The following is a 19155-nucleotide window of genomic DNA, read 5'->3' on the forward strand; positions in this document are numbered from 1 at the left end:
CCTCTTTCACACTTCAGTCTTTTGGCGTCAGTTTGAATCCGCCGTTTTCGTCAAATAGCGGATCCGCCATTTTTTTGGGCGGATCCGCTATTTTCCCATAGACTTGCATTAGCGACGGATTGTCGTCCGTTCCATCCGCCATGTGACGGATCCGTCAAAATTTGGCGGACGTCGTCTAGACATTGACGGACATTGCAACGTTTTTTGTCTGCGCCAAAATGGCGGTTCGTGACAGATCCATCGCGTCCGCCATTTCATAGAATGGCCGCCTATGGGCGACGGATCCGTCGCGACCGTCATTTGGCGGATCCGTCGCCTCAATCCGCTTTTTCGTTTGAGCATGCTCCAAAAAGTACATACTTTTCCCAGATACATGGATGCGTCAAAAAACCGGAACCGTTTGCTCAACAATTTTGACGGATCCGTCGATCCGTCACAATGTCGGAGCAGACTGACGCCAAACAACTGAAGAGTGAAAGAAGCCTTAGGCTTTAACTAATAATGTTCTGAATTGCTTTATAATCCATTCTGAAATATCAGTCAACTGTTATACTGTATCATTGAGGACATTATGACACAATATACATTTGACAATAACCCATGAAAGTAAATACTATGTCTTTTATATATTAAAAAAAATGAAATCTTCCTAAAACAGCATTTTGATGACAGATGCTCTTTCAAATTGCGGGTGCTTTGCATGTTACACTCCATTTTACACATAGCATAAAGCAGAACATGAAATATAATTGTATCATGATCGCTGGTAAATATTTTTTAGGAGAAAAAAATGTATTTAGGAGCAGGGAAACATTTATTAACAGGTGGGTAAAAAAGAAAGAGCCATGGAGGTAAAAAAAAGAATGATCATTTTATTCAAGTATATTCAAGGTCAATACAAGAAGTTCTCCAAAGAACTTTTCCTTACATGTGCTGTGTTAATGACAGGTGGACATCACTTAAGAGCAGAAGTGAACTTTCATGTGCAACATAGAAATGGTTCTTTACAGTAAAGGGCAATGGAAAACTAGCGATAAAGATGCAATTGATAAATTCAAGAACTGTGTACATTTTCAGAACAAAACAATAATTGGATGCCAAGAAGTCACACAAACAGTCATTAAACAACTTAAAACTGTAAATGACATTGACAATGGAATTTATTGCCTCGTTCACAGAGCGGAGGAAATGGCTTTTTCACTTTGTAAAACACATAAAACAAGTATTGTCTACAGAAAAGGCGCCACACGTCCACTCCGCCATGCCAAAGCCACATGCACATGGTACGTAAGTAGACATAGTCAATACAATGAGATAAAGCATATCTTCTACCATGTCGAACTTGTGCCAATTTTTGCCTAATCTGTGTGTTCTGATATAATATTCATTGCATCCACAAGTTGATGGTTTTCTGTCATGTTTCTTAATAACTCTGATATACTCAACCATAGAGTTAGCAGTCAGCCAGCAGTCAGTGATTTTAGGGATGACTACTAGCCATTAATAGAGAAATTTTCACAATCAGCAGCCATAAGTTTTATTTTCTTTCTCTTAACCAATGTTTTTGTACTACAGACCTCTGGAATCCCTAATATCATGTTTTGAGAATTTCCAAAATAGGGATTTCCCATGCAATTAGTAACAGTAAAGAAACTCTCAAAACATGAAAAGTCAAAACATTGTTCGAAACCATATCTTCCAACAATGTGGCCATTAATGCCAACCATAGACTTGTCTTCTCCAGTTTGTGGCTGACGAGCTGAATATTGATAATGACTGTGTATATATTGATGATTAGTGGAAGACAAGAAGACATAGAGGATAACTTCATGATGAGAAAAAAAAGCCAAGAAAGATAAAGCTATGGTGGTATCATTGCATAGACGTTCCAGGTAGAATGGTGAGATGAGAGCTCATCTATTGAAAGAAGCCCTGAGGGAGTTTGGTTTTCTAAAGGAGGTATTCAGAATGAAAGTTAAAAAAAAGCCATAAAAGTCAGAAAGAGATGAAAGAACCATGGAAGGGGTAAACAACCAGATATCTGAGTTGTTACATTGAACTTCATGTTACAAAAAAGTAAACTTGTTCTCCATAGCAACCAGAGTCCACATTTTTTTTTCCAGTGCAGCTTATTAAATGAATAAAGGCTAAACTCTGATTGGCAACTATGGACCCCAAGACCACTATTTCTCCGAATCACTCTTGATACCAGAGACCCATTTTCCCAAATTTTTGGGATATGTGCTAAGCATTAAAAAGAACAGACAAAAAAAACCCCATTATAGTACAGTAAAAAAAAATAATCTAAAAGAAAAAATGATTACATTTACTGAAAATTCTAACCATTACTTTTGGACACATTCGATAATCAAGGTTTAATTTTTATTTAGTACGCACTAATTAACCCTTTTTTAAAAAGCTTTATTAGCATCCCATCCCCATGCCAAGCAATTACATGTCAGCTTGTAATAACAGTTCATATGTTTTATAACAATTTTCAGCAGCACGATCCAAGAAATGTCTTTTTTTGTTTTGTTTTTTCTTCTTTTTTTATAGTTTTATTATTATTATTATTATTTTTTCTTCAATATTACATCATTTAAGAGTTTATAATGCAGATCTTTAAATCCTTATCTGCTTTCCCCTTGGAAAAAAGAGATTTTTTTTTGTTAAGTAAAAAAAATATCAAATATAAATTTATGAAAGACCATTCATGACATATACAGTAAGTGTATATATTTTTGCTACAGCAGCTTGTGATATTTGGATTTAACTTAGATGCAAGGTCATATATAACCTTTACTAAACACACTAGTATAAGACCATAAATGAATGTATACAGTCAGGCTTTTTCTGTGTATAGAGGTACATTGCATTACTCTTTTACACATTAGCATACTCATAACCACGCCACTGTTATTACTTTTCAGGGTGCATAAATTCTTGATGTAGAAATATAAAGCGACGTTGACCAAGATTGAGTCAACAGTTGTAAAGCATTCATTCCCAGTAGTTCCTTTGAAAAGTTAATTTCATTTTATTAGCAAATAAAGTGAATATGAAGGCTGTCAGAACGGTTGTGCACTTGTACATTGTAACATTCTGTAAACAAGATCAAAAACAATGATTATACAAACGATTCTCTGTCTCTGTCTGCAAATATTTTACAATCTGTGGACTCGTCATTTTTGGAAGAGTCTTCCACTGTGATGTCACATGTGTCCCTGGTTACACTGTCGTACGAAGGCGGAAATGAAGTCGATGACAAAGACTCAACTTTGTCCAAATGACGCCCATAACTTTCATTTAACATGTTTGCAATAAGACCTTCTTTTTCTGGGGCATCTTCTTCAATTATGTTATCGTCACATGACCTGTGACGATAAAGGAATGAGGCTTGTCTCATGGAACGGTGAAGTAAATGCCTCCTGTAGGCTCTTTGGATGATACAGGCAGACACCTCTTCTTGTTTGCGCCTTAGAGTGGTCGTAATAGGCTCATATGAAATTTTAGATGGGTTCGCTGCCATAAATTTTTCTTCCATTTGTATCTTTAGAGCGTCCATCTCTCCAGATTCTCCAAGAACTCGTTTGGTAAAAGCAAACAAAATATCCAAGCAATGAATCCTATCTCCGCTAACCATTGGCAAGTCCATTGCAATCAGTTTAATTTTATTTGGTATTGGTATACGTAAGGGCTCAGAAAGAGTGTCTGCAAATGTGGAAAGGACAGAGTAATTGATGAACTGTGTTGCTTCGGGGTCAAATTTTTCCCAGACTTCATAAAACATTTCAAAGTCATCTTCACTTAGAGGCTCTGTACTTTCCTCTGTAGCCACACTGAAGTTTTCCAAGATGATGGCTATGTACATATTAACCACAATAAGAAATGATATGATGATATAACTAACAAAGAAGACAATTCCTACAGGCGGATTACCGCAGTTTCCTAGAGTTGTGCTTCCTGGATTGGGCAAATTAGGATCACAATCAGGTTCCTTGCTGTTCAATATCGGGCTGAGAAGACCATCCCATCCAGCTGACGTTGTGATTTGGAAAAGGCAGATCATACTGTTTCCAAATGTTTCAAAGTTAAACATGTCGTCAATCCCAGCCTCCTTCTTTACATATGCAAAGTTTGACATGCCAAAAATGGCATATATGAACATAACAAGGAAAAGCAAAAGACCAATATTAAAAAGAGCAGGGAGGGACATCATTAAAGCAAATAAAAGAGTCCTTATTCCTTTTGCTCCTCTGATAAGTCGGAGAACGCGTCCAATGCGTGCTAATCGTATTATCCTGAACAAAGTTGGAGAAACAAAATAGTTTTTGATGATGTCTGAAAGTACAATACCTAAGAAACAACAAAAAAGGAAAAATTAGTTCATGCACACTATTAATTGATAACAATAATAATAATAAATAGTAAACCTACTAAATAACAGCTTGTACGTACTCATGTTGGACAAGTGTCATTTTTTTTTTTTTACAAGTGGCCTTTAGTTACTTTCACTCCTGCTATCCTTGGCTTAACACAGCTACTTTGACATTCATTTTTCTGAAACTCAAAGGAGTGACCATATAGAATTTCATGTGTCATGACCTGACATTTTCATTTGTTGTAGCAATACATTAAGACTATGTAGAGCGCATAACCCTGGAAATATACCCAAGCATTATCTTGTTTTCTTGGTAGTGAATGATGTCACAGCATGTTGTAATATGTGTGCTGACACTTCTGGCAAATTGCTGGCAGATTGCTAAATATGAGTGTAACTAAACCCCTTAGCCCAGGAGCAAACCAAACTCGTTTACCTTAATCACAAAATTATCAAGCTTCCCTTAACGCACATAGACACGACAGGCACTTAAAAACAACATAGGGTGGAGAATCCGTCAGAAGTGCAAAAATGCTATAAAATGCAAAATGTCATTAGTTACAAACAATACCAGCATGTTTTGTGTGCTTTTCACATACTCACCTTTATGCAATACTTTAGGGGTTTTCACCTTATGTTGGTTTTAAATGTCTGTCGTGTCTATGTGTCTTACGGACAGCTTGATATGTTTGGGTCAATGTGTTAATTATAATATAATTTTATATTTTTGTAATTATGATCAGATGTGCTTTTGGTTGTGCAGGTTAGAGATAATGTAGTCTCCTTAACATTAGAGTCCATTGAATTGAATATATAAATGTATGAGATTCTCTGTATGTTAAGTTTCATAAATGTGAAACTAAACAGTTCATTTTTCTCTATAAAAATAATTAAAGAAGCACTCCTCTTCCCATCAGAGTTTTATCCTCTGCAATCATCATATTATATAGCGTTGTGTACATACAATTGCCCATTTTGCCTTTCTACCCAGATAATTCTCCTTTTTGCTCTGTGTAGAAACAGGAAGTCTCTTGTCCCTGTATTTATCATCCCGATCTTCAACTTCTCTCCCAGCTGCTCCTTTCTCCTCCCTGTCATAGACTTTAGCAGTGACTGATGAGTCATAGAGGGAAAATTGCCCTTGTGTTTCTACAGGGTGGGCCATTTATATGGATACATGTAAATTAAATGGGAATGGTTGGTGATATCAACTTCCTGTTTGTGGCACATTAGTATATGGGAGGGGGAAAACGTTTCAAGATGGGTGGTGACCATGGCGGCCATTTCAAAGATGGGCATTTTGGATCCAACTTTATTTTTTCCAATGGGAAGAGGGTCATGTGACACATCAATCTTATCAAGAATTTCACAAGAAAAACAATGGTGTGCTTGGATTTCACGTAACTTTATTCTTTCATGAGTTACTTACAAGTTTATGAGCACTTATAAAATGTGTTCAAAGTGCTGCCCATTGTGTTGGATTGTCAATGCAACCCTCTTCTCCCACTCTTGACATACTGATAGCAACACCGCAGAAAAAATACTAGCACAGGCTTCCAGTATCCGTTTCAGATGCTACACATCTCGTATCTTCACAGCATAGATAATTGCCTTCAGATGACCCCAAAGATAAAAGTCTAAGGGGGTCAGATCGGGAGACCTTGGTGGCCATTCAACTGGCCCATGATGACCAATCCACTTTCCAGGAAACTGTTCATGTAGGAATGCTCGGACCTAAAACCTATAATGTAGGGTGCACCATATTGCTGGAAAAACTCAGGGAATGTGCCATCTTCAGTGCATAAAAAGGGCAACACATCATCATGATGGTCGTCGTGGGCCAGTTGAATGGCCACCAAGGTCTCCCAATCTAACCCCCTTAGACTTTTATCTTTGGGGTCATCTGAAGGCAATTGTCTATGCTGTGAAGATACGAGATGTGCAGTGTCACGGGACTACCGCGACAGAGAGGTTCCAGAGAACCGCAGCGCTCTGGGCCTCGTTCACACACAGTGAACAGAAGCTGTTCACCTGTATTTTGACCTGTCTGCTTTGTGCCAGCAGTGCAGGAGTTAACCTCATTGCTGAGAGCTGGGTCTCTCTCAGCTGAAGTGGATTTCTTAATCTGATCCTCTATATAGACCCAGTCCTGACTACAGCTAGTGTCAGTGATCAGTTCTACTGCCTGGCTTGGAGGTTGATGGAGCGTAGTGTTGGTGTTGGAGGTTTATTTACAGAGATTGGTGTCTGCTGTTTTGGTTGCTTGTTAAACCTGTTTTCCTTCCTAAGTTTATTCCTTCTCTTTCCTTCTCTGTGTCCCTCTATGGTTGTGTGAGCATTTGGTGAGTTTGAGTCTTTAAGTTACCTTGTCTGTATACTCTGTTATTTGTTGTATTATTACACTGGTGCAGTCCACCTCCTTTGGGGGAAAGGGGGCCACTGATAGGGCCTGCACAGGAGTCAGGCATACGCTGGTGGCTCGGGCCTCCTAACCATCATATGTACCCCCGAGATAAGGGAAAGCCAGGGCCCCATTAAAGTGGTAGGGACAGGTGCGGGTCCCGGTACGCCATCCTACCCCTTTATCGCCGCTTACGGCGTGACATGCAGCATCTGAAACAATTTTCTTGTGAAATTCTCAATAAGTTTGATGTGTCACATGACCCTCTTCCCATTGGAAAAAATAAAGTTGGATCCAAAATGGCTGACTTCAAAATGGCTGCCATGGTCACCACCCATCTTGAAAAGTTTTCCCCCTCCCATATACTAATGTGCCACAAACAGGAAGTTGATATCACCAACCATTCCCATTTTATTTAGGTGTATCCAGAAAAATGGCCCACCCTGTACATAGAGCTTAGAAGGATTCAGCTAGTCAGTTTTTAATTATGTGATGTCATAGAATTAATGGAAAACAGAAGAATTAGCTGAGAAGAATGGCAAAATGAGCAATTGTAAAAATAAAAAAAATACAAAACATAAATAAATCGTGCCCCCCCCCCTCTTTTTACTACATTATAAAGAAATAAAATAAATGTAAAATATAGATATATTTGGTATCACCACATACATAAAACACAAGTCTAACTAAATTTAAAAAAGCATCATCTTGGTTAGATGTTGTAATTAGAACCAAATAGAATTATTTTTGGCTGCCACAACTCTGCAAAAAATGAGAAGTTAAATACTTGGTCTACCCCAAGATGTTATCAATAAAAATGTCAGCTTGACATGCAAAAAAGAAGCCCTCCGACTCCACTGACTGAAAAATGAAAACATTATGCATCTTGGAAAATTACAACAATAGCAAAAAAAAATTATTTTTTTAATTCAGAAGTTTTATTTAATACATTTGGTACCACTGTAATTGTACTGACCTGGAGAATTATGTTGAAAAGTAATTTTTACCATACAATTAATACTGTAGAAAAACAAACCAAAAAAGCAATTTGCATTTTGATCGTTTTTTTTTTTATGCCAATATTTTAATATTCTCTATCCAGGACTTAACTGGTTAACAGCTGCGAGGCCCCGCTGCTGTTAAAGGCACGTGACAGCTGATTAATCAGCTGTCATTTTGTGGGAAAGATGCGGGCTCAGCATGTGAGCCCGCATCCAAGACAGCGACATGACCTATGACGTAAAAATACATCATATCTAGGGAAGGGGCTAAAGGTGTCAAAATCAGTGTACCTCTTTGCAACTCATTTTTTACATGAAAAAAACTACAGGTAGTCAGGCTTCAATACAAAATAGGACCAGGACTACGTTTCCTTTAACCCTGCTGTTCTGTTCGGTCTGGGGAGACCTATTTTGAACTTTGGTATTTTTTGGGGTGTTCAAGATGCGGTTCTGAAACTTGTGGTTGATTGACTTAAATGAGGATGGGTCGGTCGGCCACGGGTTTCAGAGCCGCATCTTGAATATTTTAAAGAATATTGAAGTTCAAAGTCGGTCATTTTTGACCAACAGAACAGCAGGGTTAACACAGGCATGTCAAATACACAAAGGGACAAAATTAAAAGCTTGGACATAGTCGCAGGCTAACCTAAAATGTCTACAAATGAGGAAAATGTTTACTTATTATCAAATAGAATGATGAACCTTTTCATACGTAAACAAACTTAAAAGGGTTGTCCCACAAAGTACATTTTAATTAATAGATCTTAGACTACAATATTGGAATAATATAATATGTAAGAGCAGTAAAAACCATTTGGCCCAATAGCCTTATTTAAATATGTAATAACAAAGAATAAAAATATTTGACAAATACAGATAATAAGGTATGATGCCAACAAAAGTGCATCCTGAACACAGTATGATACCCTGACTGTGAACCCCCCAGCAAAGTATGGTGACCCCATCACAGTATGATTCCCCACACGGCCCTCCACAAAGTACAATGAGCCCCACATAGTGACCCATACAATATAATGGGCCGTACATAGTGCTCTATACAATATAATGGGCTGCACATAGTGCTCTATACAATATAATGGGCTGCACATAGTGCTCCATACAATATAATGGGCCGTACATAGTGTTCCATACTTTATAATGGGCCGCACATAGTGCTCCATACTGTACAATATAATGGGCCGCACATAGTGCTCCATACAATATAATGTGCCGTACATAGTGTTCCATACTATATAATGGGCCGCACATAGTGCTCCATATTGTAGAATATCATTGGCCGCACATAGTGCTCTATACAATATAATGTGCCGCACATAGTGCTCCATACAATATAATGGGCCGCACATAGAGCTCCATACAGTCTAACGGACCCTGCATTGCGGGCCAAATCACCCTGTGGGCCAGAGTTTGACATATGTGCTTAACATATGAAAATAAGCATTACTTATCTACCTCTCCATTGTTCACTGACCAAGTTTGTTGTCAGTGCTGCAGCGGTGGTGTCTTACGTACAGCACATGACGCTGCAGTCAATCATTGAGTTCAGCTGTCTTGTCCGGTCTACATTTGCATGACCATTGAGCTCAATGAATGGCTGCAGTGATGACGTGCAGTAGATGGGACATCACAGCTGCAGCCTTGTTAACAAACACAGTCAAAGAGGCAATTTGAGAGCAACAATGGCAATGGCACGTAAGTGCTGCTTATTTGGGTATACTAATGCACAAGCAGACCTGGTTACATCAAAGTATTTTAATCAAAATAGGCAACCAGTTTAGAATTTAATGTTTGACTTCTAAAGTTTTAGAAACTCTAAAACTATGCTGCTTGCACAAAGGTGATAGCAGATGAGCAACACAATGGCTCAGTGGTTAGAACTGATGCTTTGCAGCGCTGGGGTCCTAGGTTCAAATCCCACCAAGAACAACATCTGCAATTTGTATATTCTATCTGTGTGGGTTTTCACTGGGTTCTCCGATTTCTTCCCATACTGTAAAGACATACTGATAGGGAATTTAGGTAGTGAGCCACAATGGGGACAGAGATGATAATGCAAAGCATAATAATAATAATAAAGCCCTAAGTCAGTCGATGTAAACTGCCTGGTAGTTGTATAGTAAATTATGCCATGCTATAAATCAATATATGATTTGCCAAAAGAATATAGATACCTACCAACAATTGAAAGAATGACCACCACAAAGTCAAAGATGTTCCACCCGATTGTGAAGTAGTAGTACCTGAGAGCCAGGATTTTAAAAACACATTCTCCAGAGAAAATGACCACAAATGCCAGATTGATATTGTACAACAAATGCTCAATGTCCTCAGACTGCTCATCTGTTTCCACCATCATGGTAACCATGTTAAGGCATATAAGTACCATAATGGTAATGTCGAAAGCTTGCTTGGTTACAACATCAAAGAAAAATCCTTGAAATTTGTTCTGTAGGGGGAAAAAAAGAGTTCAGTTATGGAATAAAGTATTAAACAATTGGGATAAAATGTTAGGATTCATAACAAGTACAGAATTAGGGAATCATAAGAGGTATTCTCATGTTATTAAATGTCATTAGTTAGACAGCATGAAAATAAGCAAGTTTGCAATTTACTTTTTTTTTCTATCTGCTGTCATTCCCCTGCAATGAGAAGTTTTATCTTTGATAATGTACAGCTGGTTTCCATGAAGCTCGGCCACTGGTGCCTGTCCAGAGTTTGGCCGTCTGTCTGCAGTAGTTACTTTCCAGGAAAGGGGTTAGCTCCTTACATCACAGTCTGCGTTCTCCAGCCCATCGATTTCTATACAGCAGTTAGTTTCTCACCTCCCTCTATGCTCCTGACTAGCTACTGTTATAAATCTTGCAAAATCACCAGGCCACACCATCAACCGCTTCCAGAGCAGTGCTTCTAATAGCGGCTCTCACTGTCCTGAACATATGCTTGCTTGGTTATCTGTATATGTAAAAACAGTGATAGCAGTGGAGATTCCAGAACAAACCACTGACATATGAATGTGTTACAGCAGAACTTCTGCTGAGCTTTACACCTCGACTAATACTAATACTACAACTCTGCTACTTACCAGAACTGTCACTCAAGGATGAGTGCCCGCCCTGCTAGAAACCAGGAAGTGAAAGAGACTGGACAGCTTTGTGCTGCTCAAGAGACTACTTGAGGATAACCCCATTATTGTCAAGAGCCAGCGCATCAATAGACCATCCTTTAGAGAAGGCATCAGGACAACTTTATCAATATGCCATATTAGAGCATGTAGTCATCAAACAGTGGGGACCCCACTCGTGACCCTCACCATGAATTGTGTAATAGAATGGACATTTTTAAGCAGCAAAACATTTAGAAATTTACCATTTTGATCAATTTCTAATGTATTGTAAGTTGAGGAACCTCTTGATAGTATTAATTTAGTTTCCAACATGTTTCCAATACATATTATTTCTATTTATCATTTTCCTGTATTAAATTGCATGTTTTTTAAGTAACCTAATATTTTCTATCAATATTAACAAAGAATCATAATAATACTTATACCTGTGGCCTTGGAATTGGTTTTTGAGGCTTTTTCGACCCCAACTTCTTCATAGCATTGTAATATTTTTTTTGCTCCTCAGTCATAAAAATATCCTGACCCCCTAATTAATGGGACAAGACAAAAATAATGATTATTATTATAGAAATAATGGATACACGTGTGATATTGAACTGATGGAGTTACATTTCCTAATTAATATGTTCATGTTATTTCTTTATTTAATATAAATTAGGTTCATAAGTCAACTATCTAATATTTTATGGAACTGTAATTTATATATTGCAAGTAATGAGCTAATACCATTGTGAATTATATGAATGTGCTATAAAAATCCACTGCATCTTAAATGAACTTAAATAAAACATAATTGGGGAAATTGAATTTTTATTGCTATCTTATTGCAGTACTTTATATAAATCAGCGGTACACACGCATTCCTTTCCCCCCCCCCAACTGATAACAAATGGTTGAGGGTTTAACTATTTATAAGTCTATGAGTCCATAAAATACCGGTTTAAAGGGAACAGCCATTTTTTTTACTCATGGCCTATCATTATTATAGGCACCTTCACCAATCCGTTAACGGTGGCAGACACCAATTCTTGGGTGGTGCCAGAGCACAACAGCTCCGCAATTTGTACAGTGGTTGCGGCCGAGTACTGCAGATCCACCCTCCATTTATTTGATTAGTGAGTACATCTGCAGTACCCAGCTGTGGACGCTATAGTATTCAAAGGATGGAAGGAGAGGTTTATGGATGGTTTCCACACTTGCTGACAATTAATGAGACCTATATCCCAGAATATAAAATTAAATGGTGATTTACTCGACGCGTTTCAAAGTACAAATGACTTCTTCATCAGGAAAGACCACAAGTCAGACACTCTAGTTGTGACAGAGTTACTGTGTTATAGCAGCACTTGAGAGCTTCCAGATGGCTCCGGTAACAGCTCATCAGTGGGGTGCTTGGTTTTCCACTCCCACCAATCATATATTGATGGCCTATCTGAAGGATATACCATCAATACAAAAAAGTAGTGGCAAACCCCTTTAATACACAGAAGTACAAAGGCTGTTTGTTTCTCTGCCATTCTATAAAAAGTTGAGTAAAATACTTCATGTAATATTGTATTGGATGCCACATCATAGAGGTATTCTCTAGAAGCATTATACATGAGGTTCTGAAAAATTATTTTTTGCCAGTAAGTTACTGCTGAGAGTACAACAGGATCAAAGTTGAATTAAAATACTGTAAATGCAGGAATAGATAAAAAAAAAAGCTTAAAAGGTACTTGAAATTTTGCAACACCTTTTTCATTACTCCAGTGTAACTAGCGTGCTAACAATGAAGCAACTTTACAAGTATTCTTGACTTTAAAAATAAGTATTTTGTGTATTCAGCCAAAAGTTCCATGTATGTCAATGGAAACGGATGACAAATAAATCCTATGCAGATGTGATACTATACAGTCAAAGTAAAGACCAGAACCATCTTTCAAAGACTTTTGACATCTCTTCACAATGCATCGTCGCTGTGGCCAAAGTATGACACCAGCACCATTTTCTTGAAGATTTTCTTTGAGTGACATCTCCTTTACTGTGCGAGCATCGCGACCATCATTTCGAAGCTCACTATTATGAAGTAATTTTCTTGGAGACCATTACAATTTTATATTTCCCTTTACACCAGTGTTTCCTAAACTCCAGTCCTCATGGACTCCAACATATCATGTTTTGGGATTTCCATAGTATTGCACAGATGATGGAATTATTAGGCTACTTTCACACTAGCGTTGGAATCTCCCCGTCGCAATGCATCGAAGAGAGATTCCGACGCTAGCGTTTAACGCATTGCACAATGGAGGCAGCGGATGCATTTCTCTGGCGCATCCGCTGCCCCATTGTAAGGTGCGGGGAGGTGGGGGCGGAGTTCCGGCCGCGCATGCGCGGTCGGAAAAAGCGGTCCGTCAGGAGCAAAAAACGTTACATGTAGCGTTTTTTGCTCCCGACGGTCCGCAGAAGCACTACGCATCCATCGCTCGACGGATGCGACGTGTGGCAATCCGTCGCAAATGCGTCGTCAATACAAGTCTATGGGGAAAAAACGCATCCTGCAAGCACTTTTGCAGGATGCGTTTTTTCTGCAAAACGACGCATTGTGACGGATTGCAGATAACGCTAGTGTGAAAGTAGCCTTATAGTAATAATATCATGATGATCTGTGTAGTTCTGGGCTGATTCGTGACCTTTCACAGAATCATCCTTACCCCATGAGGCGAAATCTTGCATGGAGCACCAGACTGAGGAAGATTGACAGTCATCTTGTGTTTCTTCCATTCCCTAACAAATGTGCCAACATTGTTGCCTTCTCACCAAGCAGGTCTACAATTTTGTCCCCGGTGTCCTTAGACAGCTCTTTGTTCTTGACCATGGTGGAGAGGTTGGAGTGTGATTCAGCATGTGGACAGGTGTCAGTTATACAGGTAAAGAGTTCAAACAGGTGTAATTATTACAGGTGATGAGTGCAGCATTTTTAAAGAAAAACTAAAAAATTCTTGCTGGTTGGTAGGTAATCAAATACTTATTTCATGCAATAAAATGCAATTTAATTATTTAAAAATCATACAATGTGATTTTTTGGTTTTTTTATCTTTAGATACTGTCTCTCACAGTTGAAGTGCATCTACAATAAAAAATTATAGACCTCTCCATTCTTTGTAGGTGGAAGAACTTGCAATATATATATATAAATTAGTGGGGAAGATAAGTATAAGTTTTTGATACACTGCCGATTTTGCATAAATACAGTGGGTACGGAAAGTATTCATATCCCTTTAAAATTATTTTCACTCTTTGTTTCATTGCAGCCATTTGGTAAATTTAAAAAAGTTCATTTTTTTCTCATTACTATACACTCTGCACCCCATCTTGACTGAAAAAAAACAGAAATGTAGTAATTTTTGCAAATTTATTAAAAAAGAAAAACTGAAATATCACATGGTCATAAGTATTCAGACCCTTTGTTCAGCATGGATTAGAAGCATCCTTTTGAGCTAGTACAGCCATGAGTCTTCTTGGGAAAGATGCAACGAGTTTTCCACACCTGGATTTGGGGATCCTCTGCCATTCTTCCTTGCAGATCCTCTCCAGATCTGTCAGCTTGGATGGTGAACGTTGGTGGACAGCCATTTTCAGGTTTCTCTAGAGACGCTCAATTCGGTCTAGGTCAGGGCCCTTGCTGGGCCAGTTAAAAATGGTCACAGAGTTGTTCTGAAGCGACTCCTTTGTTATTTTAGCTGTGTGCTTAGGGTCATTGTCTTGTTGGAAGGTGAACCTTCGGCCAAGTCTGAGGTCCAGAGGACTCTAGAAGAGGTTTTCATCCAGGATATCTCTGTACTTGGCCGCATTCATGTTTTCTTCAATGACAACCAGTCGTCCTGTCCCTGCAGCTGAAAAACACCCCATAGCATGATGCTGCCACCACCATGTTTCACTGTTGGGATTGTATTGAGCAAGCGATAAGCAGTGCCTGGTTTTCTCCACACATACCACTTAGTATTATCACCAAAAAGGTTTATCTTCGTCTCATCAGACCAGAGAATCTTATTTCTCATAGTCTAAGAGTCCCTCATGTGTCTTTTAGGAAACTCTATGCGGGCTTTCATATGTCTTGCTTACATCGGGCCACTCTGCCATAAAGGCCCGACTGATGGAGGGCTACAGTGATAGTTGACTTTGTGGAACTTTCTCCCATCTCCCTACCTCATCTCTGGAGCTCAGCCACAGTGATCTTGGGGTTCTTCTTTACCTCTCTCACCAAGGCTCTTCTCCCATGATTGCTGAGTTTGGCTGGCTGGCCAGATCTAGGAAGACTTCTGGTGGTCCCAAACTTCTTCCATTTAAGGATTATGGAGGCCACCGTGCTCTTAGGAACCTTGAGTAACTGCAGAAATTCTGTTATAACCTTGGCCAGATCTGTGCCTTGCCACAATTCTGTTTCTGAGCGCCTTGGCCAGTTCCTTTGACCTCATGATTCTCATTTGGTCTTACATGCATGTGAGCTGTGAGGTGTGTGCCTTTCCAAATTAAGCCCTATCAGTTTAATTAGACCAAGCTAAACTCCAATGAAGGACTAGAACCATCTCAAGGAGGATCACAGGGAAATTGACAGAATGTGACTTAAATATTAGAGTCTGAGCAAAGGGTTTGAATACTTACGACCATGTGATATTTCAGTTTTTCTTTTTTATTAAAGTTGCAAAAATTTCTACATTTCTGTTTTTTTTCAGTCAAGATAGGGTGCAGAGTGTACATTAATGTGAAAACAATGAACTTTTTTGAATTTACCAAATTGCTGCAATGAAACAAAGAGTGAACAATTTAAAGGGGTCAGAATACTTTCCGTACCCACTGTATATCCATTTTTTTGCATTTTTTATCACTCCCCCAAGGGGACTTGAAACAGGCATTACTTGTACAATACAATGCAATACTTTAACGTTACCTAATCATGTAGCCTAGTATTACCTAGTTATGAAGCCTAGTCATAGGCAGACATTGGGGCAAGGAGTAGAGTTCTTGGCCTGCATGACAATGCCTTCGACATCGCACAATCACATTCCTTCATTTCCAGGGTCTTAAATCCTGCTGTCATTATTGACAGCAGCATCCAAGAGGTTTAACTTCTGCAATTGGAGCTTGCTCTGATCAAAGCAGTTAGACTCAAGTGTTGATTGTGTAACCCACTTAGCATCCACGTTGCACCGAGGGGGCTGCACTCCTGAGTCTGCTCTTTCGACAAAGTGCGCACATTGGCAGTACATGTATGGTGGATGTTACAATCTGAAACCTGGGTGGAGCGGGCTCCACAGGCACAGTGGTCCCCGACTCTTTCTCAGAGCTGGTCCAGCCTTGGACAAGACGTTCACTTTGTCCACTTTTCATATCAGATCTGTGGAGAGCAGGGAGTCTAGAACCTGGGTGCAGCAGTTCGAAATTAGGGGGTAGTGCACATCCATGTTAAACTTTGCCTCATCTGTGCATGGTACACACAACAAAGAAGAGTAACTAAAACAATACATTCACATAAGAAAAACATTTGATTTTTGCAGCCGATTGATTAAAATTTGACTTGCAGGCTGAGACCATTCATCTCAGCTTTCTGATTTGCAGAAGTCACATTAGAATTACATATTTGCTGAAGTCGCTGTACGCATATTCTAGGTCACATTTATATCTAACAACCATTTTATAATTCACAGAACGATTTACACCAGTAACAATTTAACTTTCCTATTGTTGGAACGTTTTAGCTCGCTTAGTACAGTATCTTTTACTATTTCATTAGCAAAGCTGCGCTCATGGTGACCTTGGGCTTTCAGCTACAAAAGGATTGTTCCTGTAAAGTCTGAATTACCTCCCTCAATTAGAGTCAAACATTCAATTGTGTGGCTCTTTTTTTAGTGAAGAGAGTGAATTGATGAGAAGGAGCTATTATATCAACTATATAATCAATCATAACGTAAAAAAAAACCTGAGAGGTTGCTGGGGGCACCATGAACAAAAACCTATACTCATAAAAGGAATCTCAAACTCAAATACTTTTTTTGCTAAACGCAATATTTATGAATGTATATAAACCAAGGATTCTTAGAATTATTTCTTTACTTTTGTGACAATAACTGTCAATTGTACAGTCATTACATAAAATATACTGATATATATCCCATCACAGGATGCAGGGCTTAGGGTGCCCAATACATCTTTTATAAGGGTCGGCCCACAGCTAACTATCCTGACCATATGCACGTGCTGCCAATGTGAAAAACTGAGTAAGCCACAAGCAAACATCACTGTCAAGAGTGTGTCCGTCTCTCGAAAACAATTGGCCTTTGTGATTCAATCAGTCCGTTCCTTATTTTCCACTATACATAGTAGGGTAGGGTTCAGCCAGCATAATCTAGTGTGTATGGGTGTCTTCGCTATACATGGCAGAAAGGGAACTAACCAGCTCACCCTAGTCCACACAGCAAGGAAACCCACAATCACGCTACTGCTTAGCATCCATAGAGCATGAAAATAAAAATATCCTTTTAATGGGGAGAACATCATAAAACCAGTTTTATCAGAATTTATGATGTTTTATGATGTCTCACCCCCTACCCCTTTACAATACCCATGGATGTAATATGTACAGTGCCTTGCGAAAGTATTCAGCTCTCTGGAACTTTTCAATCTTTTCCCACATATTATGCTTCAAACATAAAGATACCAAATGTTAATTTTTGGTGAAGAATCAACAGCAAGTGGAACATAATTGTGAAGTTGAACGAAATTTATTGGTTATTATAAATTGTTGTAGAAATTCAAAAACTGAAAAGTGGGGCATGCAATATTATTTAGCCCCTTTAACTTAATACTTTGTTGCGCCACCTTTTGCTGTGATTACAGCTGCAAGTCGCTTTGGGTATATCTCTATCAGTTTTGTACATCAAGAGACTGAAATTCTTGCCCACTCTTCCTTGCCAAACAGCTCGAGCTCAGTGAGGTTTGATGGAGATCGTTTGTGAACAGCAGTTTTCAGCTCTTTCCACAGATTCTCGATTGGATTGAGGTCTGGACTTTGACTTGGCCATCCATCTTCCCATCAATTTTAACCATCTTCCCTGTCCCTGTTGAAGAAAAGCAGGCCCAAACCATGATGCTGCCCCCATCATGCTTGACAGTGGGGATGGTATGTTCAGGGTGATGAGTTGTGTTGTCTTTACACTAAACATATCATTTAGCATTGTTGCAAAAAAGTTCGATTTTGGTTTCATCTGACCAGAGCACCTTCTCCTCATATTTGGTGTGTCTCCCAGGTGGCTTGTTGCAAACTTTAAACAACACTTTTTATGGCTATCTCTGAGAAATGGCTTTCTTCTTGCCACTCTTCCATAAAGGCCAGATTTATGCATTGTATGACTGATTGTTGTCCTATGGACAGACTGTCCCACCTCAGCTGTAGATCCCTGCAGTTCATCCAGAGTGATCATGGGCCTCTTGGCTGCATTTCTGATCAGTCTTCTCCTTGTTTGAGATGAAAGTTTAGAAGGACGGCCGGGTCTTGGTAGATTTGCAGTGGTATGATACCCCTTCATTTCAATATGATCGCTTGCACTTTGCTCCTTGGGATGTTTAAAGTTTTAGAAATCATTTTGTATCCAAATTCAGCTTTAAACTTCTCCACAACAGTATCACGGACTTGCCTGTTGTGTTCCTTGGTCTTCATGATGCTCTCTGTGCTTCAAACAGAACCCTGAGACAATCACAGAGCGGGTGCATTTATATGGAGACTTGATTACACACAGGTGGATTATATTTATCATCATTGGGCATTTAGAACAACATTGGATCATTCAGAGATCCACAATGACCTTCTGGAGTGAGTTTGCTCACTGAAAGTAAAGGGGCCGAATAATATTGCACCCCCCACTTTTCAGTTTTTGATTTTCAACAAAAATTTAAAATAACCAATAAATTTCGTTCAACTTCACAATTGTGTTCCACTTGTTGTTGTTTCTTCCCGCAAAAATTACATTTGGTATCTTTATGTTTGAAGCATGATATGTGGGAAAAGGCTGAAAAGTTCCAGGGAACCGAATACTTTTGCAAGGCACTGTATCTATGTTAATGATTTTCAAGAATATTTTTATCTTCATAGCGACTAGAAGATGGATCATTTCTTCCCAACATGGCTTTGATATACACATTCCACAAAACAGATGCCCATTAGGGACTTTACTTTTAAAGGGAAGCTGTC

The 19155-nt window shown here is 38.9% G+C and overlaps 1 protein-coding gene across 1 annotated transcript in view; it reads right to left on the bottom strand.

Annotated features, from left to right (window-relative positions):
* Positions 1–2585: 2585 nt before the first annotated feature.
* The window catches only part of LOC138641943 (sodium channel protein type 5 subunit alpha-like), a 476947-nt gene continuing 460377 nt past the window's right edge, over positions 2586–19155 (bottom strand). The window contains exons 26-28 of the mRNA XM_069729776.1: positions 11354–11454; positions 9980–10250; positions 2586–4356 (exon numbers count right to left, since the gene is read on the bottom strand). Of these exons, the coding sequence (XP_069585877.1) occupies positions 3128–4356; positions 9980–10250; positions 11354–11454 (1601 nt within the window). The 3' untranslated portion in view covers positions 2586–3127. The remainder of the gene's footprint in view (positions 4357–9979; positions 10251–11353; positions 11455–19155) is intronic.

Source organism: Ranitomeya imitator, chromosome 6 (genome assembly GCF_032444005.1).
Source record: "Ranitomeya imitator isolate aRanImi1 chromosome 6, aRanImi1.pri, whole genome shotgun sequence".
Taxonomy (NCBI): Eukaryota; Metazoa; Chordata; class Amphibia; order Anura; family Dendrobatidae; genus Ranitomeya; species Ranitomeya imitator.